This window comes from Haliaeetus leucocephalus, unplaced genomic scaffold (genome assembly GCF_000737465.1).
Source record: "Haliaeetus leucocephalus isolate CR32 unplaced genomic scaffold, Haliaeetus_leucocephalus-4.0 Scaffold339, whole genome shotgun sequence".
Classification (NCBI taxonomy): domain Eukaryota; kingdom Metazoa; phylum Chordata; class Aves; order Accipitriformes; family Accipitridae; genus Haliaeetus; species Haliaeetus leucocephalus.
The window spans coordinates 5,989,818-6,014,823 of NW_010972775.1; the positions used below are offsets into that span (position 1 = coordinate 5,989,818).

Consider the following 25,006-nt stretch of genomic DNA (forward strand, 5'->3'; position numbering starts at 1 on the left):
CGCCTCCCCGGCCGGAGGAAGATGGAGCTCGGTTAGTAAGGGCTTGCGGGAGGAGCGGCGGGAGCAGGTAAGAGCTGCTTCTCCCTCCTCCTCCTCCTCCTCCTCCTCTCCCCTGGCTGGGAGCGTGGCAGGGGCAGGTCAGTGCGGCGGACGGGCCGGTGTCATTCAGCGGCAGGCAGGTGGCACAGGTGGGCCCGGCCCGGCCCGGCCCGCAGCGGTGTCCTTGCCTGCGGGCTGCCCGCTCCGCCTCGGCTGCAGAAGTTCCCGCTGTGCGGAGCTGCAGACGGTGGGAGGGCAAAGCCCTCGGCCGTAGCCGGTGAGGGTAACGGCTGGCGTTTAGAAACACCTCCCGCCCCGTGCCTCGGGTTTTTGTGGCGGGGATGCGGGCAGGTCTGCCGGCTTTGCCCCCGCCCCGTCTCCCCCAGCTCATCGACGAGCTCCGGGAAGGGCTTCTGCATTGCAGACTCTCGCCCTAGCTTCGCTCCTGCGTTCGCGGCTGTGTCTGATAAACGGAGCCTGCTCCCTGGCCGGGTGGTCCGGTGCTGCTCGGGCAAGAGGCCGATTTGGGCAGGTGGTATCTCCTGTGGTTCCTGGACCCTGTCAGGACATCTGGGGGATTGACCTCATTCCGATAAATATTAGAGGTACATATGATATTTGTTCTCTCTCTCTGAAAAGAGCTACAAAAGGCAATCTGTCAGGATCTGTGTGAATAATGATCATTTGGAGTTCACAGGGTGCCATATAGTGCAGTGAGATATAATGTGTGTATAAAACGTAATGCAGTGAGGTACACGACCTTACATAATCTAAATTTAAAAGCTCGCTACCCCTATGCCTACCCTGGAGATTGTAGGAATATGTCTGTTCTAAGCTCTTTCTGGAGGCTTGTTAAGTATCTATCTGACAGAAAGATGCAGAGCCCCTCGGGAGCCAGTGCTGAAAATAAAAGAATAAATTCTTGACTACTTTTGCTGTAGTTCTGTCACAATAAGTTCCTCATCGCTGGTCAGTGTCACGCACGCACAGTGATACTCATGCCTATGTGGGCATACATAGCTCCACACTGCAAGAGGGAACGGTCTCTTCTGTTGTCCCTCAGATGCGCCTTTAAATTGACCAACTGTAATGCTGTCATATTTTAACAAACTCTTGAGGCTTCTCTGCTGAGGCCTGAATAGTGCTACAATATCTAGCATACAGATGTAAATTTAATGTAAACAGAAAGAAACCTTTCACAATTTTCATTTGACCTTCAGCGTCTCCGACAAATACTTGAAACTGATGATCAGGGCAGGTATTTTGCAATGGACTGGTTTAAAATATGTTGCTGGATGCAACATATACAACTCCAGTCACGTCTAGGATGACACACAGTCAGTATTCTGAGCTCTATATCCAAAGGAAACTAATGTCTGATAAATTTGGCCCACATTTTATTTTAACTCAGTCCTTACAGATGACATTGACTTTAAAAAAAGGTTGCTATGGCACAGATTTAAAGCAAAGTATATTAAGCTGTTGGAATTGAAAGTGCTGTTGGTAGGAAAAGCATTGATTTGTTATTTATAATCTGTTATCTGGATCTGTTTTTTGCTCTTGATGTGAATTGACTAAATGGTCTCCCTTCTATGGATGAAGGCCAGATTTTGCCCAGGTGTGCATGTGCTCCTCACACAGGGGCAAGCTGGAGTTTCCCCATTTGAATCAGGAATGTAGCTGAATATCAATGTCTACCTTCCTCTGGGATACTTTCTGTTACAAGCCTGTATGCTTTTGATAAATCTGTAACATTGATTGTGGTGTGGAGTGTAGAACCAATGTGGACTATGTATGCTCACGCAGCAGAAACGATGGTATGATGTGGAATAGAAATGACCTTTTTGTGAATCTTGCTCTTTTGTGATATTATGTGTTTATGTTTGTAGTTTACAAGAAGCTCAGTCATTTTCAAGACAGCTTAATTCATGTATAATATAATAACTGTTAAGAGTATGAGGCTGGGTAGGGGTCAGGTCTAATAGACTAATAATTTGCTATATGTATAGTGCAAAAATAACTGATTGTTTGCTTAATCATAATGTATCTATTTTTGAAAAAGGTCATTTTTTGCAAACGGAATCTAGAAGATTTTGGTCTTGGTTTACCAATATAAGTTCAAATAAGGGTGATAATGCCTGGTTGTTACAGACTCCAAGTAAGCATGGAATTACCAGGTGGGAAGGTATTTAGACATTTCATAGTAAGCCTGCCTCTGCATCTTTCATTGCCCCTGGCACATGTCCCTTATTGGCATGTTGGTGGACTCAGCAAAAAGGCCAGGGACTGAAGAGACTTTGAGTGAATGGGACTTCAGGTCAGGAATTTTGTAGAGCTGTATACATGCAGGTGTGTGAACATTGACTCAGATCTTACCAATGCAACCATTGTGCTAATCATTGCCATAGTTGCCCTTTGTGTTACTTATTAAAAAATTAGAGAATCTCTGTTTTAAGTAGCCAAAGTACTCTATATGTAGAACATCTAATTTTTATTTAAAACTATATATTTTAAAATCTATTCACCATGATGTTTTCATGTCATTTAGTCTTGTATGAGTTCATTGGTATCGTACCTGTGTTATTTGGGGAAAAATCGTATTTTGTAAAATTTTTAATTTACTGCATAGACGCATACGAACTGCATATATCATCTTGTCACATATTGTTATTTAGCTCATTATTGCCTTTAGACATAGTAACTTCTATAGTCTTAACAGGAGGAGAACACCACTGGCAAGGTGTTCCCACATAGTTATGTATTGCTGGAGAGAAAGCTGAAGTTGAAAGAGGGAAAGGACTAAGGGAACTAGCAGAATATTTGTCACCAAATAGTCCAGACCTCAGATCTTACAGTGTTCAATGAGGTCTCCTTCTGTTTAATATATTTTGCATTCCCCAAAACATCATGAAATCTGAATCTCCTTTTGACTTGAATTTCATAAAATATCTTGGGACTCATATTAAGCAAAAATTAAACATAAACTTTTAATTAAGGAAATGGCAAGCCCTTAAAATGTCAAGTGCAACTGTTATTAAATTGAGGACTGAAAGAAGTAGAAAAGGCTTTGTTGTTGTTGAAGATTTTGTAGTCTACCAGTTCATTTATAGTTGATATGCACTGCACAGCCATGCAAATGCATTCATAGGTATTTAGACCAAAGCATAGAGCTAAATGGTATGTGGACCTTCTGAACAAATTAATCAGTGTTGCTCTAATGAAAAAACTGGGAGACTAACCTGACTGCTTAGATGGTCTGAAAATTCAGCAGTGTAGTCTTATGCAAGAGTAGAAGTTTACCAGTTCAAGTGTGATAGAAATGTTGCATAGATGTTACACTGCATCTTCCTATATTTCTTTGTTGTTGGTTTCCTAAGACAAAGCATGACACAAAACTGAGGAAGTTGAGTGTCCCCAGATAAGATGGCAGAACTGTCCTCAAATCCTTGATAGTAATTGGTTTTATTTTAAAGGCAGATTAATTAGTATATGCATGTAAATGTAACAATACAACTATTTCACCATCAAATATTTTCTAGTCTTTGTTTAGCTGTCCTTCCCCAATTACTGACCCAAGGGAGGAAAAATTGTAAATCTAACAAGCACGGAGATACTGGAGATCTGAAAGACTTGACTTTCAGTTCTGTTTTTATGTTGTTCTCCTAGCGTAACTGCTTCTGTGATGAGTATTTCTGATTTTAAGTAGTTTGAAGAGACAAAGCTAATTGTGATGTATTTCAAGTCTCATTCTCAGTTTACTTCAGATTTTTGTTCTATTTGAGGCCAATGCTGTCTATTTTAGGATACGGTTATACCAGTGATTTTTAGTCATAGTGCATTGCCGTAGTGTTTTACTGCAGAATATTATTGACATTATCTGTACTTATCTTATTTAACATCTCTTGGGTAGACCCTTGGCAAAGCTTTAGGCTTGAAATAGAGAAATTGTTGAACTTGCTTATTAGCTTTTATTAAAAGGATTTATAAAAATTCATTTAATATTTTAGAGTCAGCCTTTTGAAATAAACTTTAATTTGAAAAAAACCAGAAATTCCAGGACAAGAGTATGAATTTGCTCTAAGATAGTTTGAAAATGTAATTTCTTATGTAATTATAGAAGAAACGGAGGATTGCTATTGCTGAAAGTATTTTTGAATACTTCCAGGTTTTTTCAGAATAAGCATATCTATAAATACTTCATGATACATTTAGTAAAATTAGTATGTTTCACACTATGAAAATTTTGTCAGTCAGAACAGTGAGTTATGCTCTCTGATCATGATTTAAATCTTGTATGTGATGCTTCAATACCATTTAAACTGTACAGAGAACAAAGTATGTTTTTTTTAATACAAGGGTAAAGTAGCCATTTTTATCTGTCTGTTTCTCAGATATGCAGTGCTCTACAGTGAATTTTTTTTCACTTGCACATTCTCTTAGGATCTGCTGAGTAATCATATGCATTGACTAGTTGGGGCAAAACCCATGTAGAAACTGAGCAAGCTGTGAAAGAATTTTGATTCTTGTTTTTGTCACAATGGTTATATTTCCACTATTGTTTTCAGAATTAGAGTAAGGAACACTGAGAACCTGTTCTTTAATTAGATGCTTGAAGTATCACGTTTCTAATCCTGATGTCGGCTGATGCCATTAGTGATCTCTGTCATATGGAAATTTACAAAGTTGTTACTGCTGCATATGACCAGGAGATGTAATATATTTCTAAGCTATTGCTGTGATGTTATCAGAAGTGTGTTCTAATGCCTGTGATTAAAATGGCTAGCTGCCATGGTGATAGTACCATAGAAACTGGTAAAATAATCATTGCCTATTAGGAAATCTGAATGAAAAAATTCCTCTCTGTTTTTCTATATTTTATGTTTCAGCAACTTAGCTGGAATGAAACTCTGCTGATGTTATATTCCTGATAGAAGAAATTATTGAACAAATTCCTTTGCTCTGTGTTACACAGCAGACCAGGCTAAGGTTATTGTATTGGTACTGTCAAAACATAAAATGCGTGAGTGACTGACAGTTCAGTCATTCCACAGACTACTTCTAGTCTCAAGAACAAGGGCATTGGGGTAGAGGCCTTTCTTACAGCATTGATCTTTGTTGGTAAGTCACTTTACTCTCTTCTACTGTAATTACTTTCTAAATACTGTGGTAAGTATAATTTTCTTCAAAAGCACTATTCCAGCAAAGAAGGGCTACAGCTGTGTCCCATAGGCAGTGCCTACATAGACTCTCAAAGCACAGTAATGACAGAACTTTAATTTGGGAGCCTGACTTTGTAAAAGGTTTTGTCTGTCTTGAACTATGCAAATCATGAATACAAGAATGCCAAATGAGATCATACAGCAGATAATATCTTTACTTGATTAGCTTTTTCTGTCTCTTTTGAGATCCATTGCAGCAAGAAACAAAGTGTGAGAAACAGTCCCTGACTTGGATTGCTCTGTCTCTGGTTGGAATGAGTCATTTTTCTATTACTGGGAAGTGACTCTGTCAGGTACTTACACCCTACTGGAAATTGCTAAGCAAGGACAGATATATCTGTCTAGGTATATACTCATTAAATTTCTGTGCAAACACTTATATTGCCTTCAAAGTTTCTGAGATACTGCAAAGGAGCTTTTATCCTGTGTTACATAGTTTCTCCTGTTAGCACTGAGATCAGTGTAAAGGAGAGATTCTTGATGATGGTAGACCTGAGGTTATTAGTTAGATTCAGTCTGTACTAAGCAGCAAACAGTAGAAGTAAAACACAGGCTATCAAACTCTACACTTAGATACAGATATGACAGCACACTTGCTCTAATCAGAATAACATACTTATCTGAGAACAGAACCCAGACCAAAGTGTTGCAGATGGTTATGTCAGGAACACTTAGACTCGGATCTACCATCCCTTACCAGAAACCTGCCCGTCTCTCACCTGAGAATATTTAATATCCCAATAGCTTCTATTTTAAGTCTGAGACCTGTTACATTGTCAATTCCAGAGAAAAGGAGGACGTACAGTTGTATTAAATAACATTGTGGTAATGGGAAAAGATTATTTTAGTGTGAAGAAAGCATTGATTTAGCAAACTATAATTAAGTGTGAAGCAATGAAATCACCTCCCATGTCTCTCTAACTTTACATCTTTGTCTCAGGAAGAGTACAGGTGAATTAAAGGAGAGGTAGAGTATAAAGGAAAGGCAGATTTATGTAATTCCAACAGAAATAATAACAGAATATACAACCTATAGATAGAAGTTCATATGTGGGAAAGATTCAAGGGGTATCAGGTGTTCATCAGTTCTACAAGAACAGCTGAGTAAGAGCTGGAGGAAACTTCCTTTCAGCACAAATTAACAGTAGTCTCCCAGAGAAGGCCAGCAGGGTAACATTAAATAAAGTCAGGTTGATACAGTGTCTGGAGTTTGATGAGTTGATGCTGTTTACTGTTAAGAAATTGCCATTGAAAAGTAATAACCTTTTAATTAGCTGTGAGTACTGGGATGCCCAAGCATTTACAAGCTGAGGATTAAATTCAGAGATTGTGAGGTTAACCTGAAAATTTGGTTTAAAACAAAAATCACAACAGCTGAGATGCTTTATATCAATTTCATTTTTTTGTCAGTGTTTCATGTTTGGTTTTTCAATAATCATAAAAGCAAGACTTGAAATAAAACCATGGGAGGGCATGTCAATGCCAAGGCATTTAGGGGAAGCTCCAGGTCTGAGTGGCAGTTTGCCATAAGGATTTGAGGTCCTATGAGTTATTCTCACAGCTTCTTATGCTGTATAGTCTTAATATGCCGGGAGGCGGGGGGAAATCAGATATCCAAATATTCGGCTTTATACAATGTCTTTCTATGTTGAAAGACCTGTATGAAGGAATGAATTTTTGAGCCATGTAGTTGGAGATGACTTTTAGTGGATGAGGAACACTTGGAATGACATGTCCTGTAGAAGCTAAGTGTTTTTTAGCAATAGACAGTTTGTTTCTTCCAGCTTCTTGATATGAATGCAATATTTTAGGACCTCAGATATACAGAACTTATATCTATCTGTTTATAATGGAAGTTTTCTTGCATGTTTGTGTTATGGTAGAGTTCCTCTGTTCTGTACATTGCTAAATACTTGGAGGCAGGGTTTCAAATAAGCTAGGAAAAGTTGTTTGCACTCACATAAGTAATCATCTTCTGGGAGGCACCCAGAAGTGCTTTACTGATTTTATTTCTCTCGTATTCTTTTCTGTCTATAATCATACTTGTATCACTTTGCTCTAATATTCCAAACTGAAGATGCTTAGAAGATAAGGACTGTATAACAGTCTTGAGCAGGAAATACGAAGACAGATATTCATTACTGTATAGGCAGACTACAAATGCTCAAAGCAAATTTAATCAGGAGTGATAAAAGGATGCCTATTCTTGGCAAGAATAGGAGGAAGCTAAAGACTGAAAAAAACATGTTCTATGAAGGTTACACAGTTTTTTCTCCTCCTTCAATAAAGAAGATTCTCTTGAAGAAGCCCTATGTAGAGTTCTGTAATGTCTCCTGGGCAACACAGTTTACATTTTTATTGTTCTGCATTGTTCAAAATTTCTGCTGACGTTGATAGATAAAAGCATGTGTAGAAGAAAGAGTAGCACCATAAAGTCTAGAGCTGTGTTGTTAGTAACAGTAATCATTTTTATGTTGTCTCTCTCTGGGCTACATCATCTTTGTAACAGGAGATACCCATTTTCTATCACTTCACCCATCCCAAATACTTTCCTCAGTTCCTTTACCCGTCAAAGGGAGAATCCCTGTAATTGGCAAAGGAGGATGGGTCAAATAGAGGCTAGTAGGTTGGAAATTGAATCTCAGGACTTGCAACTGGAAAAATTAACAACTTTGCAACGGGGTCCAAGTCTGTTTGAACTGGCTTTTTTTTGTGATTGTAAACAGATGCTACAAACTATTTATTACTTATTACACATGGGGGAATCTTCTTTAAAGCAAGCCTGAAGGCACTGATTTACTGGCACACGCGCCTTACTGATAATGATGTATTGCTTATCTGCAGGCCTGGTAGCACTCTGACCGCAAAAAGATGATATGCTCATTTCAGCAGATAAGCAATATGTAGTCATACTGGAAAACCTGATGAATGTGCATCCAGTTGAGGTATTGCTAGCTTGGCTGCTCTCCCTCAGTGCTAATGCAGATCAGGTGCTTGAGATAAGCTCTTAGGAGCACAAAATGTTGCACTAGTGAAGTGCAGACCTCAATTAACATGGAAATATAAATCACTGCCTTTTGCTACCACAGGAGATGAATATTCATGCCTGAGCAGCTCAATTGTAAGTAGCTGGAGTCGATGAGATGGTTGCATCTAGCTGATAATCTCTTGACTTTCTTTGATAAAGAATTTGAGAAACAGAGCCATTATAATTTTCCTTCCTCCAGTTTTGTCTCCTAAAATATGCTTTACATGAAAATGGGAGAAATGGTTCCTTCAAGAGCTATTCAGTTGTTAGCTTTCATTCCACATGCCTCTCATTTAATATAAAATATTTTCCTACCCAGTATAAATAGAGGGATATGTACTCAGGAGAGAAGGTATCTCTGAAGCCAATTGGTTGTCATTAAATGTGTATTTACAGCTATCAAAGAAAAATATGAAATACCCTTCTTTGAATTTCTTAATAAAGTTTACCTCCATAAAAAGATGCTTTATTTTTGTGAGGAAAAGGTTGGAAGAGCACATAATTTTAGTCTGCATACTGTATGTCATTGTGGGTAGAAATAACCCTATGACTGGTTGTACCCCAATTATTATCTTATAGAAGTTATAATAACATGAATATGTATGTTTTCTGTGAACCATTTTTCTTATAGAAATCTGAGACTTATCAGTGGAGGAGAAAATTATTCTGTCTGTAACAAATTCCTTGAGAGTCATGCTGTCACGGTCCTTGGGAACTGGAGAAAAAGAGGTCTGGAGCTTTAGAAATACAAAACCAAACCGTCCACCTCCCCCAAACCACTGAAAAGGACCTTCTTTCCTAGTAAAATAATGCCAGAAAATAGCCTTTGAGTTGTGGAGTTCTGAGTCTCTTTGGCAAAAGGTGACCTCGGAGGGAATAGTTGTGGCAGTAAAATACATTTTAAGCTGAAATGCTAAAACAGTGAATGACCAACAAGTGGATTTAGCTCACTACTGTTACCATTACTCTGTTCACACTTGGAAAACAAAATCTTTTGCTGTCGGAGAGCTTCAGATTAAATCCTAGATGTTTCAAAATGCTTTTCATGACTGATATCTATGGAAAAAATATATTTTGTGCTGCTTGAAATGATGCCATGTCAATATATTCACTTTTAAAGTGGGGCAAAATGTAACTGTACAAAAATTTGCCATATAGGTGTGATTTATTGGTGATGTTTTATCTGCAAGCCATATAATTCTTGGATATGGCTATGGAAAATATGTTATGTTTAGAGAAAGGAAAAAAAAAAAAAAGATTTCCAGGAACCCTGTACCCTCCCAGTATTGTACAGTATATTTCATGGTCTTAAGAGGTGCTAATTTTATAACTGATTCAGTGCTGTGCAGTAAAATACTGAGATCTAGATGAGAAAATCTCTAATAAGTGAAACTCTAATTATGGTAGCTTGTGGTTATCTTATTTGTTTTTATCACCATACCATGAGAAATTTAATGTAGTGTTAATTATAATTGTATAATTTGAGACAATGAGCACTACGCCAATCTGTTTCATTTTTTTCTTTAAATGCAACAGTTAAGAATGGGGTTTGTTAGTGTTATGAAGGTAAAAATGCCAAAGCAGGACTTAACTTTCTGTACAGATATTCATGCAAAATGTGACCTGTATTTGATCTTCCAGCTGAAGTTACAAAGCAAATGAAATGCAGTAGCTGTATATATAAAACTACATGTATGTATATAGTTATAAGGGGCTACCAGTGTTTTTGAAAGAAAAGGAAGAGGCTGTTGAAAGTGTAGCTTAAGATTTATGAGCACGTGTTCTGGAAGAATGAGTTATTGACAGTTAGCAAAAATATTTACTAAAATCCTGTAGAAGTGTTTAAACCTTGTACAATTATTTTGAAGTAGGAAAGTAGCCAATCCTATGGTACTTTGCCAGAAAAGTTGCCTTTTTTAAAATTTTTTATTTATTTTTTTTACTTTTATAAATTCCTGAGCAGCCACGTAAGATAAAAGCTTATTACCCATTTAATAAAATATTTGGATGGAGGGAGCTGTTAATTATACAGTGTTCTGGGTTGCTCATGTTCCCACTGTTTCTTTGGCTGGAATGTAGTGATGTTATATATTTGTAGATCTAACAGCTCTTCTTTTCTTCAAGCCTTGCACTGTTAAATTGGGTCACTGCATATAATGCATGTTAAATAAGACAAGAGAGTTTTTTGTATTTACAGGAAAAGTTAGTAGCAGGATTTCATAGTTTTACAGGAAACATATTACGGTTAAAAATAAGCACGTTTCCTTTAAATACATTAATAGTAGTTCACAAAGTAATGTAGTATTCTGGTATACATCTTCCTGTGTATGTAAATGTCACAGGATTTGATAAAGTTGACTAAATATAAGAGAAAGCAGACTGTAGCTCTGAGGTTCAATGGCTTGGTAGATCTTTGATTAGTGTTTTGCAACAGAACATTTAAGTTTTGTGTGTTAATAGTTGAGATAATTCTACTTTTTTTGAGAGACAGAGAGACTGAAATGAATTATTTTATAATATCAGGAGCCTATGCAGATAGAATTGTTTTAAAAGTTTCCAAAGCTCTTTGACTCACTTGAAAAGCTGATGACAGGTCCTTAAGAGATCCCATAACTTCTTATAGGGATTTGGGCTTCTAGGTCATATGAAGTATTTTTTTAAAAGTTTATTCTTGTCCTGATGATTAAACTGCCAGATAAAGTTGTAACTTCATTAATAGTCAAGATGTAAAACCCCAGTTGAAAACATTGATTCTATACCTGAAAAAGTGGAGCTGCGTATCAGCCCCAAACCCTTGTGTTTTCTCTGTTCTTCTGTAATTTGGAAAAATAAACAGTTTCTTAGCCCTTAGGCATGTCTATTTAAAACTGAACCCGCAGTTGTGTAGTCCTTCCTAAGCTATGGCAAATACATTTTGTACTGTCATGTCTCTGCTAGGTGTTCCGTCTACTGCTTTTTTTTGCTGTAACAATAGGATTTGAATATGTGAGAAGATACTTGTTAATTTTAGGGCATTCAAGCAAACATTGCTGTTGATAATACCATATTTTTGGAGAGAATTCATAAGTTGGAAGATAGTATTTTATGTCAGCTCAGATGATAGCCTAAAAAGCAAGCTTTTTTTTTAACTGAGAGCTAACACACTCTTTCTGCTTTTTTTTTCTGGGTATGATTCTGTATGCCTTTACTAGCTTTGAAAAAACAATTGGGGTTCTGTAGAAATCCAAATATGTCCTGAATCCGGCATTAGCTAATATTTTCATTACTGTCTTGGATGAGAGTACCTGTGTTATCTGTGAAAAAAAGACAGGAGATACTCCAAGAACTTTGGAGGGTAGGAATAGAATGAAACATGGTCATGGCAAACTGAACATGTAATCTAAAATAAGCACCATGTAATTAAATAATTACTACACTTTGGTAGGAATAATCAAAGTTTGTGAGTACTAGTCAGTTGGACAGGTTCCTAATCTGAGAGAGCTAGTTGATCATATGTGATACTGTGGCATCCCTGCTCTTAATGTCATGCAGAAAAGTATGTATTGAAAGAAAGCTACCATTCATGCTATGTTTGCATCCATGCTTGCCTAAGAATCCAGTGTACTCAGAAATATTGAGTGCCTTTATTTTCTGTGTGTTCCCACCCTTTTGGTTTTAAAAGTGTTTCTGTTTAGTAATGCCTATGCTGTTTATTAAGTTTGTTTCCAGTTTTGATTCTAGATTAAAGTAGTTTAATTTCAGATTACTTATTTTCCTGAAAATAACAAAAGTACTTGATTGGCAACCAGTTACACTTCATTCTTACTGCTGTGGATCTAAACATATTGTGGAACTGCTCTAAATATGTGTTGTCTTATGAATCCCATGCTTACCAGTCATAGGGTTTACACTGATTTGTGAATAATGATCAGTCATGAAACAAATTTTTGAACAAATTTATTTTCATTGCCTGTCAAGAAAAATTTCAAATGAAACTGCCCAAAGAATGGGCAAATGTATGAAGAATAATAAAATTTGCTTTAGTGTTCAGGGAAGTAGGGCTTAAAAGTTATCTTTTTTTATTCCAGAATGTACTTTCTGTGTACTAATGGGTAAATTCTTCAGAGACTTTGCATCTGTTGTTGACTGCAGTGGGGATTTAGTGTTTTGATGAAGAGATGCCTAGCATGTGACTCATTAGATTTCTGAGTCCAGTGGGACATTTATGAGGTTTTATGATCTGATCTCCTGATACCACTTAAGCTTTAGAACTTGGTGGTGGAGTTTCTGCTTAAAAACTATAGGTCTAGTTGAACTATAACATCCTTTTCAGAAAGACACTCACTCCTGATTTATAGACTCTTAATTCATTAGATTAATATAATGAATGTATAAAAAGTAGCAGCTTTGGTCACACAGGTATTCCCTTTCTCATGACTAAGAGTGAAGTTGAATGAACAGCCTGGGTTTAAAACATGACTAAGAGGAAAGAGTTTGCTTTTATATGATAGCTGAGCTCAGGATGTCTCAATTAACCAGTAAGTGTACACAGGTTTTAGAATTGTCATGACCTAAACCATGCAAAACGTACATACTGTATTTGTAAAAGTGATCACAGACTGTGAGATTTCTAAGTATCTACATACTTATTTTGATAGAACTTGCTTTCTATCTACTTGTGTTTTATAAATTTATCCTATGATAAAAAGCTCACATTGACTTCTACTAACTAATGAGACCATAGGTACCTTTGAGGCCTGCATGTGTGAGTCAAGTTGCAGAATCAGGGCCAGGATGGAGAAGTTGCTAATGCAGTTGTACAAACTGGCACTTAAAGTATTTTATATGTCCAGAATTACCTACAGTGTTCAGTAGCAAGTGTTTGGGGAAAAAAAAGTCTTCTTTCCTAGCATTGTAAGCTAAGTCAGTTGTTAAATTTCATGCTCAGCTTCAGAGTTTATACGCTATCACTGAAGATGAGTATCTGCCTTAAATAAAGGAGTAGGTCATTAATCTTTTGAGAGCTGTTCATGCAATCTTTGCAAATACAGAGCCCTTGAGGATAACATAATTTCAGTAGCAGAGCCTTCTAGCTCTTGTGTGTCAGTGTGTTGTTAATCAGAAGAGAATGATAGTATATTAATAAACATGCATGCTTCCAAGCGGAATTGTCACCAATCTGTTTAAAATATTTTAGTTGCCTTTCTCAGATCTCTACTGTTAATGAAATTACCTCCTAAGATTTTGTGTATCTGAAAAGATGCAGTAACAGTGCCAGAGACTAAATTAATATGCCATGGGAGCTTTCCTAATGAAATTAATATGGCATTTATAACCTTTTTAGAGAGGCTTTTCACCAATTACAGCATAAAATGAACACCCAAGAGACTAAGATGCTCTTTTTTTCCCAAGCTTTTATATTCTGCCTGCTTTCTTTCATGATACATGAAATGGAAATTGTGAAATAAAGTGTATTTCTTTGATACCCTTCCATGGATTCAGAACTTTTTTATTATTAATTGTGAACTTCAATTTTAGATTAGTGTTTCATTTTTTAATTTGGTAGGCTATGTTTTTCCATGAGGTAGCAGGAACTAGCAGTATGAAATTCATTTTTCTTTTGAAAGAATGTGTGTTCCGTTTTCTACCAAAATGGTTTTGTGTTTGTAATGCAAAAGTTCAATTTGAGACCTGCAGTTATAAAGTTGAATTGTGTAAATGTTTTCTGGTTTGGGGGAGTTTGATTTCTTCTTTTCTTTCTATGTTTTTGTTTTGTAAATGGTGAATACAATGTGCTTAAACTTTTGTAAACAGGTACTACTCTTCATAAGGTAAGCCACAGCATGCTGAGGAGAACTAACAGCTGTTAAAGGTGAGACAGAGCTAAAACCAATGTGTAGTGGAGCTATATACTGGGGTTTATGTAAGAACCATCAAAATTTAGGCTTTTATCACACTTGATTCATTTTGCACACTCACTCACCTTCTCTGCTGCCAGCACTACATTCACTAGGTCTTGACTTGCCTTCCCAGCAGGGAGATCACTGCTAGTTTGGGAAGGTTGGGTAGAAAGTTGTGCTGGTTTTGCTGTGCATCTCCTTGTAGTTACCAATCTTGGACATCACTGGCCAGGGTCCCCGAGCATCCCCTGGCATTCATTAGTCTCCATGCATCTCTGATCTCTAGGATTTTCCCTTGCTTCCAGAGTCTTCTCCAGTCATGATCTTTGCTGCCTTCCTTCCTGGCCCCTTCTTTCCAAGACTACGACTTCTTTCTGGGAAGCCATATTTTTGGCACCCAAACTTGTATTTTTCCTCAGTCTAAATAGTCAGTGTGAGTAGCCTTTTAATTGCATGTTCTGCCTCAGTGTTAATTGGAGGATTCAGAATGTGACCCTTCTGTTTAGCCCAGGTGTTACTAAAGTTTACAAGCAGCCTGTACAGATTGCAGGGAGCAAGTACCAGTCTTCTGCTTGAGAGTTCAAAATTCAGTTTCAGGCATTCACCCACAGACGCACACATATGGCCAGTTATCTGCTGCCTGTTAGCATTTGCAATTGAAGCTATTTTTTTCACTATGACAGCAACCAATATAATTATGCCAAAAGCTATGTTTGGTGCCACTAGGAAAACCTTCATTCACCTTGTCAGTGTCTCTGATCTTGAGTAACATGAATATCTAGCTTTTGCATCTTTCTTACAGGAACTGAATTTCTAAGATTACTTGGTAGGGAAAGAATCCAAACATGGGTTGGTGCTGAAACAGGAGGGACAGCATATGACTGTCAGTTTACATCTCATATGACAATTTCAGCATTTACTCTATTTGGAGTATAATATAATTATATAATGTGAGAACTTTCACATGCTGCAGTACTTCACATGACAAATTTCAGGTAGCTTTACAGTCCTTTAATCATGCAAAAGCCTCCCCTATTGACTATATGGGTAGAAACACACAGGTAAAATTTAAAAAAAGGAAGGTGGCCTAATAGTAGCAAGAAAATGTCTTTGTTTTTATTGTGAATTTTGATTATTTCTTTTTAACTTTTTGTCTGACTTTTTATTGATGACCTTTTCTTTGGTGCTTCCTACATGGTTAATGCGAGGGTGTCCCTTTGCTGCATTGGGAGGGGTCAAGTTTCCCCTCACTTTTCAGAATCGGAAGTCTAGCTGGCTGTTACATCATATCTGGAGGTAACTGACCTCAGAAACAGAAAGCATTTTGGGGGGGTTCAAGGTCCAATGGCATTGCTTATGCATCTCACTGTTAGCATTCCAAAACTTTGATTAAATTGCTTGTATATTTGACATAAATATTAATGGACTTCCTTAGATTGCATTGTAGAAACAATACAGTACTTTATCTGGTTATTATTTCTGTATTTCAGGATATGTAGAGGAGAAAACTTTTGGAACATGAAGAACAGCCTCAGAGATGAGGAAACTTCTTCATTTTCTCATGCCATAGGCCTTCAAGGAGCAGCTACTCATCTTGCTCTTTCCCTGCACTGTTTCTGCAGCTTTTGGTTCTGCTGATTTATTTGAATCAGTGGTTTATCTGCACCTCCAGTGTTCCCAGGAGAAAACAATATGGAGTCTGATTGTTTCTTCTGTTGGTTTAGCATCTTTTCTGCTGCTGAGTATCAAATTTCATTGAGAACATTTTAGCCAGCTCCAAGAACTGTGCTGCTGACTGAAACGAAAGGAATAGTCGCAAAATGTATGCTTACCACAGTGCTGATCAAAAGCACCTCTGCTGTTTGATTTGGAAGGATAATCACAAAGTAATTCTCAGGCAGTATGCTCTACTTACATGGCAGAACCAAAAGAGATGTCCTAATATTTTTTATTTTTAATTTAATCAGTTGGAGAAAAGGGGTCAGGAACCCTTGGAGAAGTAAAATAGCACCTTTTATGCAAAGATAAAACACACATTCTAGATGATAAGCCTTCTCTGTATTTCTGGCAGAGAAGGATGTTTGCCACACAGGGGTTTATACACTGTTAGGACAGAATAAATATGTATACACATACGTTTATGCATGCATTCATGTCCACATGTACACACCTCTTTGTGTGCATGTACATCTAGAACAGGACAGCTTGCCATTCCTGGCGTTCAGCATAAGCTTTTTCCATAGGCCCTTCCTTTCTCTTTCAGCTATCTGTTCTAAGCTTGCAGCAGGGAGTGCAGTGGGAATGTAGTGTATAGTAAAGTTCTGGCCCTGCTGACTTCTCAAGGGAGAAGATTGGGGAGGCAATGACATTTTTAGGAGTGAATGATGCAGGGCTTTTTTATGCTCTTCAGTGTGGGTTTTCTTTGCATTTGTTTGGGTTTGTTCTAATATTGTACCATGGGTGTTTCATTTTTATGGTGGTGTTTTTGTTTTGCCCACCCCAAAAGCATAATACACTTGTAGAACTGCTGTAGCATTCTGGTATGAGCGCCATAATCATCTTCCAGCTTCCCCCAAAAATCTCAAGCCATTTTTCATGTGAGATATTTTCATTGTGCATTACCAGACAGTCAAGCAACATATGGGCTATTTATTGCTTCAAATAAACAGTCTCATTACTGTTAGCAAAATGCAGCTTTAGCAGCTATTGTACATAGTTTATGTTCATTGTGGTAAAGCATCTAAATGCTAGGTTTTTTAAAATATTTTGGTGCCAATGACTTTTTGCTTAGGATTGATGTACAATCTTAGAAATAAAGAAATAGTCAGCATCCATTGAAAGTTACAGCTGTACCAAAATGTTTTATTTATCTGTTCAATCACAGGAAAACTGAAAATTGTGGGATATAGTAGTAGCTTGTCTAGACTACTTCTTCAGCTAAAATGAGAGAATGTTTTTTATGGTAGCTACTTACTAATGGTGAGTTAAGTGCTTTCTAGATGGTTTGCATAATTTAGTGCGTTAAACCAAATGCTTGGTTTTAATTTTACATTTTCAATAGAAGTTTCCTTCTGTCATCCTGGAAAGACAAAGAAACTAACCTACATCTAACTATTATCTCCTGTGAAACTACTAGCTTTTTCATAAGGTGATGAGGAAGGGCCTTTGCATAATATGAGCGCAGTGCACTCAAGTTGCCTTTTGTTTTTCTTTTCTTCCTTGAGGGTTGGTTTTTTTTGTGGTTTTTTTTTTTTCCTATGGGAGAAAACAGCTTTCTTGCTTCTCAAGAAATTTCTGAAGTTACAGAACCTGTATTCTTACAAAGGAGAATTTTGTGTTCTTTTGAATAAGGAAATACGTTGTTTAATATAAAGATCATTAACAGCAAAGATTGGCAATTTAATTGACCAAAAAAATCTACCTCATTATTTTGTTCATATATGTGACCTGGGATGAAAATAACCTCACAGTTGCAAGATGGGATTTAACTGTCACAGATAGTCTCTGTTTCTGCAAGACAGTGAATGTCACATAGTTTTATATATGATGTTTCTTGTAGCAGACCTGGCACTGGAAGGGGAATTAGGTTCTTGCTGAGTGGCTATGTGGTTATTTGCCTGTCATCTAAGATCTCATATTATTAAAATGTTTCCTGCCTCATAAAGAATATTTGTAAAATGATATTATGATAATCACCATCTTGACTGATACATCAGGTGCTGAACTACAGACATAGAATACTAACATCGTGTCTCTCCTCAGCTTGAGCTAGTCAGGTGCTGTAGCCAGGATATGTAATAGCTCTGCATCTTCTAAAAGCAGGTAAAACACATGGTGAGCCAGTGGATTGTGTTTTGATATGTGTAGCAGAAATGGGATAGAAATTAAGTCCCCAATAGACTTCTCACCTAATCATGGATGCCATCTTTCTAATCTGTGTCTGAGGTTGTTTCTTTCTTGCTCAGCGAGAGTCAAGAAAATGCTTTGTATTTTGTATTGCTATTAAAAATTTCTCAAAAGACTGAAAACAGGAGGGTTAAAAAAAAAAAAAAAGCTTATTTAAAATCAAATGCTTTTCAACCCTTTGGAACTAGATGTTTTGTAAATGTCCACATCCTATTAACCTGTCTTTGCATCTTCCAGCAGTGGTGGTTCTACAACTTTCAACCATTCTCAACTGTAAGTTACTGAATATTTGGAGGATTAACACTCATATTTTGAGTTGTGTGTACCTTATTCTTCCCTTGATAGATCACTTAACTGGTGAGTAAGGGAGTGTATAGGGGATAATTGCCAAATTTATAAAAACTGAAGGGAAGAGCTGCCTAATACATGTGTTAATCAGTTGTATTACTGTCCATGGTAAATGAAGAATCTAACTTGATTAGCCTGAATAAGCATGCCCTGTTATTTCTGGAAGAAGGTTTTTGATACTGAGAATACTATGAGCAAGGAGACCCCTGTGTCTGAGGCCAAAGTTTTAACTTTGGGGAAAATTGATGCATGGAGTCCAGAAAATCATTATATGTTAAACCTGTGCACTGAAATTTAGGACATGAGTTCTATATGTAAACTCTTAGTGATTTGTTTTTTCACACAACTGAGTAACTATACTGTCTCTTAAATTAAATGGAAGATACAGATGGCTGACCCCTTAGATAGGCCATTTTAATTTTAGACACCTAAATTTAGACTTTGGACTCTCATTTAGAGCATTGGGTTTGAAAGATTTGGACTGGAACCCAAGAGCTTCACCCTGTCCCTACTTACATTACTGTCATCTCTCTGAGCCTCTCCCTCCCACTGAAATTCATAGCACTTCTCTCTGTCTTGAGATGTTCTCAAATTGCTTTATTCATTTTTCACGCATTTTGCTTTAGAAAGTATATATGTTGCAGTTCCTGTTATTAAAAGCAAAATCTGAATCAGTTTCCTCTCTTATAATCAGAGATTTACCACTGGCTGCTGTAGGTGAAGCTTACTGTGGGTCTTTTTATTTAGCTGTGCCAAAATTTTCAATCATAAAATGTATTAATAGATAAAGCTTGTGGGGTAAATGGGAAAGGGAAAACATGAACAGGACATTTTGAGTATACCTGAAAATCCATTGGAATTCTTCCTTTTAGTTCAGGCAAACTAAAACAATTTCTTTGCTTTGATTATTTTAATTTTAAAAGTTACTCTCCCAAGTGAAATATTCTTTTTTGGAACTTGTCTATGAAATCTAAGTCATGACTAACAATTGTGTGATGACCATTGCACAGTCTTGGAAGGAAATTGGTCAAAGTGCTGCAACTGGGTCTGAGGGGACACTGCATAAAAGCCATTAAAGCCTTCAGAAATCAACTAAGCTATAAAATTGAACTGATAAATCTCTTTAGATGGGGCAGTTTATTAGGTATATATCAAGCTGGATGTTACTGAAGGGTATTTGAGGTAAAAGCCTGAGCAATGTCCAATAGAAGCAAGATGTGAAGGTTTTTGTATTGAAAGGATCATGGTTAATAAAAATTAAAAATATAATATTACATACATTATTGCTGATATTCTCCAAAATTCTGAAATTATGCAAAGAAAAGTTGCTCATCAGGTTTGTTTTGGAGTTAACTTGCGTGTTCCCATCATTGCCTGGATTGTAAAGTAAAAGTTACAGTATGTAGTAAATCTTTTGGATTTCATAATCAAGAAAACACCTTGAAATAAAAGAGGGAGTTACTACATCTGTCCAGAGGAGAGACTGACCAACAGAGATACTTGTGTTTTGGAAGGGAAAATTCATATACTTGTCTTTTATATACTTACTTTTGCCTGATAGCTCAGCACAATTGCATATTCAACCTGTTACTGCAATTCAGCATTGGAAATCAGATTCAGCACATTCTGTGCTGGAAGGTATTAAAATCAGATCAATGCAGCTTTAAATGAAACCAGTAGTCTTCAACTATATAGACAAATGTAGACTACAGTCTACCAGCCAGATTTCTGGGTTGGGGTATACTGCAGACACATACTGGAATTCCAAAATACATTAGGGATGCTAATCTATGATATTGTTCCTAGTATACCACAAAAATTGTGTTTGAAGTGGCACTGTATTCCTTTAATCACTATCCTTTATTCTCAGCAGCTCAGTGGAATTAAGCTTTGGGCCAGACAGCGACGGCTAGAAACCATTTATGAGAGCTTTGCAGAAAGCAGCTATCATGAAGCGTTCTTTTATTTTTATGTGTAATTTGGGAAGAGGACAGTGTTATTTTCCAATGCTGTGGAGAAAGTAATATACGTTTTAGGAACCGTTTCTGTTTCATGTTTCAATGCTATCCAAGAGCAAATGTCAGCAAAATTTGTCATCCCCCACCTCACTGAAGCCATAAACAAGCTCGGGAGTCCCAGTTCTCTCAGAAATTTCTGTTACTAATACAGTCTTTTTTAGATTTATTTTATTGTATGTATCAAAAGCTATACAACAACTCTGCATAGTCCATTAAGGCACAAAATACAAGATAAAATATGTGATGTTTCACGAGTCACAAGCCTTCTCTTGGGCAAGGCCCCCAAAATGAAGCAGCAGTCTTGTATCAGAAAAATGAAAGTGTCAGTAAGCATATTGCTATAGGCCTGCAGGCATATTCTGATGAACACAATCACTATGCATTTCCTGAATCCTTAGAGAAGTAAGACAACAGAAAACATACTCACAGTTCATGAGGAATAAAAGCTTTTTCTTTTTTTAATCACCGGTATAATTTTCAGTTCCAGAGTATGAGAGGCAGTAGAGTTGTTAAAAGTTCCGGCTTGCTGTCTCTCACACCATTTTTTATTTTATCATAGTTCTGATGAGGATTTTCTTTTTGGCAAAAATATTTCACTTTTCTACCTTTTAGAAAGTACAAAGGAGCTTGACTTACATGATTGGATATAACTGTTTATCTGAGGAATATGTACTTCTGTCTAATCTGAGGAATTTAGGCTCTACAAAGAGATCTGGACAGGCTGGATCGATGGGCTGAGGCCAATCATATGAAGTTCAACAAGGCCAAGTGCTGGCTCCTGCACTTCGGTCACGGCAACCCCATGCAGCACTGCAGGCTCGGGGAAGAGTGGCTGGAAAGCTGCCTGGCAGAAAAAGACCTGGGGGTGTTGGTTGACGGCCAGCTGAATATGAGCCAGCAGTGTGCCCAGGTGGCCAAGAAGGCCAATGGCATCCTGGCCTGCATCAGAAATAGTGTGGCCAGCAGGAGCAGGGAGGTGATTGTCCCCTGTATTCAGCACTGGTGAGGCCGCACCTTGAGTACTGGTTTCAGTTTTGGGCCCCTCACTACAGGAAAGACACTGAGGTGCTGGAGCGTGTTCAGAGGAGGGGCAACCAAGTTGGTGAGGGGCCTGGAGCACAAGTCTTATGAGAAGCGGCTGAGGGAACTGGGGCTGTTTATTCTAGAAAGGAGGAGGCTGAGGGGAGACCTTATCGCTCTCTACAACTACCTGAAAGGGGGTTGTGGTGAGGTGGGTGTTGGTCTCTTCTGTCAGGTGGCTGGAGATAGGACAAGAGGAAATGGCCTCAAGTTGAGGCAAGGGAGATTTAGGTTAGATATTAGGAAAAATTTTTTTACTGAGAGGGCTGTCAAACATTGGAATGGGCTGCCCAGGGAAGTGGTTGAGTCACCATCCCTGGAGATATTAAAAAAGCGAGTCAACAGGGTACTTCAGGACATGGTTTAGTGGGCATGGTTAATGGTTGGACTCGATGATCTTGAAGGTCTTTTCCAACCTAAATGATTCTATGATTCTATGAATATGTACTTCTGTCTAATCAGAAATACCATAAATAGCTACAGGTATTAGATGGCAGATGGAATATCCAATTTGGGTTGTAGTCCAGATAACAGAATAAATAGATTATGTAGAAAATTGTTTAGGACAATAAACAAACGTTCATGGCGTACATTTCTTATTTATTTCATATTTTGGGTGGATACATTAAGACTAGGTTTGAATTCAGTAGGCCAGGTTATACAATCTGAAAGAATTACAAATACTGAGAACAAAATTTTTTAATTGTTTTGTGTGTTTTTACTTTAGGAAGAGCTGTTGAGTTTGATGAGATGTCTTTCTGAAAAACAATCAGCTTTGATGTAGGAGATTCTATGTAATGGAGAATGAAATCTGATAGAGTTAACGCTCAGAGTTTAAAATGCTGTGGGCTAAAGCGAGAATTGAGTTCAACAGATATCTACTGAAAAAAAATCTCTAAATCAAAGCAGGTAAAAAATGTGAACCCCACTATGATATTTTGTACTGTAGCTTTCTGAAAGGATGCCATACAAAAACAGTAGTAAAATGTATTCGTAACAGTGGGAAACAGATGCTTCAAATCTAGAGGTGTAAACGTATGATTGAATACTTTTCCATCTCCTTTTCTATAGGTTTCAAAACCTTTCATAGGTTTTGAAAATAAATTCTTGCTTAGTATTTCATCCAGTTCATTTTAAAATTATTATTCAAACAAGAACCATATTGTAATGTGACAGTTTAGGCTGGGAGTTTGAGACTGAAAGTCCAGTAAATTCTACCTAGTGCCTGTACAGCAATCTATGCAACTGGGTAGATAAAGATGGTTTGCAAATCTGATAAGTAAATGACAACAGACTTATTTTGCAAAAAAAAAGAGGCTCATCTGTCAGAAATTATTATTTTATTTTTTTCTTGGTACACATACACATTTTGCCTACGGTGTTTGGGGGTGGTTTTGCATGTGGGTGTCTGAGAATGGTGGGGTTTTTTGGTTTGTGTGGGGTTGTTTTTTTGATTGATGAGCTAAGCTGTTTTTTCAAGTTCTGAAGCAAATAATTATTGATGCAATACTCTAGAAATTGCTGTTCCTGAAGAGAGAGGCGGAGAGAGATTCTGCTCCCACAGAGTGCTCCTGCTCTCTGACAATAGGGTTTGCTTTTGCTGGGGAGCTGTTGTTGAAAAAACACATACAGCTTTCCACTGCTGGATCTGTACTTGTAATTGTCTCTCTCCAAAAGCTAAGCTACAGCAGTGGTCAGTGAAAGATGTACCTAATACAAAAGCAAAAATACTGAGCTTTGGAGACTCTAAAATGTGATCTTTTAGCAGGGAAAGGAAATTAGCAACTTACTACCTAATGAAATATTTACATTACTGCAGTTGCTATTATTTTGTTATTAAATTGATGTAGTAGCTGTTGTGTTTCAAGAAGTTTTTCTATTTGTTTCTCTTTCCAGGAATTGGATTGAGGATTTCCTATAAATAATAATGTTATTTCTGATAACTTTCATGTAATTTGACATTTTCTTCTCCCCTTCCCTGCTCCTTTGTTTTCTGTATCTCAGAAGGATTATCTATCTTCTCAATAATTTGATTGATTGAACAAAGGCCAAGAGGCTTTTGGGTCTGTATGTTGATAACTTGGTTTGCCAGCATATCTTCCAGTAGTATTTACAATTCTGGCAATACATTCGCTGACTGATTCTATATGAATTACTGGTTCACCAAGGCAGCAACTTTATTTGTTTCTCTAGCTATTATAGTGTTAATTTTAGAAGGTGTTTTCTTATCTGCAAGCTTGAAACATATTTTGGCAGCTGATATCTCTCTAAATGAAAAAGCAGGAAAAATTAGAACATGGCAAAGAACATTGCTATAGCATGGTACGTTATTTTGTGGAATATCAAAGTCCAAACAGGTTTTGACGTGTTTGCTTCCTGCAGTGGAGGGAAAAAAGGCTTCTGTTGAGGGGTTAAATAACTAATGCTGTATATTTCCAAGGTTTTGAACAAAGGATCAAATTAGGTATTTGAGTAGCTAGAATAATCCTTATTAATTCCTCTCCTGCCATCCTATGTGTTCGTATACATAGCCTTCTCAGTGTACAGTCCACTTGTTCTTTACTGGGGAGAGGGACCTTATTATCTATGCAAGTTTCATCAGAGCTGGTTTTCCTTGCAATCATTAACATTCATATTTGTGGAATATTTATCACATGGTCCAATTATCATTTAATGGAAAAGAATTTAAATAATCCCCTCTATGAGCTATGATCATGAAACTTAATTTGGAATACTAAAACACAGGTTTCCCTCCAGGCTTAGTAACAGTTGACTTTGCAGCTTTCCCAGACAGCCTTGGCCATGATACACTAAATATTTTTATATTATTTAGATACTGGAAAAATCCTGTTGAACTTAAGTGCTCAGCTTATTAGAAGGTTGCCTACTTGCAAAAAATCTCATTGCTTCTACAGTGTCTGTGAAATCACTTAGAGTAGCAGTTATTTGCCCCATCAAAATCATTCAATAAGAAAGACGTCTGCAAAAGAGGCATAAGCTGCTATGCCTTACATTTTGTTAATATGCAGAGCACTATGGTTTTCTTTCCTCTCTAGCCTGTATCTCTGTTTTTGTCCTTTTTTGTTTGTTTTGTTTTGTTTGCTAGCAGTCTTGAGCTTCTCATTCTTTTCAGTCAGATCTTGAAAATCAGTGGGATAATTCCAAGTGTTTCTAGCTGAAGTTGAGATAATTGGGTTTTCTAGTTTTGGGTGGTGTGTCTTTTTTTTTTTTTTTTTTAAATGGGGGTGATGCTGTAAAGGATAGCCAAGAATAGCTGATAGCTGCAGCCTGGTGTTTTGGAGTGAAGTCAGACTGGCTGTGATAGGGACTCCCTTTTAGATGTATATACAGTGTCAGTGTCTTCAGTGAGTGAAATTCTCCTTCTGTTCTTGTCACTTGTTAATATGTGAAAGCCAAGTAACTTGCAGAGCCATGGTATCTTACTTATGCCTTCTAGGTGCCAAAGCCTTCCTTTGCAAGATCAGGGTT

At 37.3% G+C, this 25,006-nt stretch overlaps 2 protein-coding genes across 2 annotated transcripts in view; one reads left to right on the top strand and one right to left on the bottom strand.

Annotated features, from left to right (window-relative positions):
- The window catches only part of GCNT3 (glucosaminyl (N-acetyl) transferase 3, mucin type), a 54,393-nt gene extending 53,963 nt beyond the window's left edge, over positions 1-430 (bottom strand). The window contains exon 1 of the mRNA XM_010572263.1: positions 4-430. Within this exon, the coding sequence (XP_010570565.1) occupies positions 4-430 (427 nt within the window). The remainder of the gene's footprint in view (positions 1-3) is intronic.
- The window catches only part of MTMR10 (myotubularin related protein 10), a 536,484-nt gene that overhangs the window by 125,192 nt on the left and 386,286 nt on the right, over positions 1-25,006 (top strand). The gene's annotated exons all lie outside the window — the stretch shown is intronic.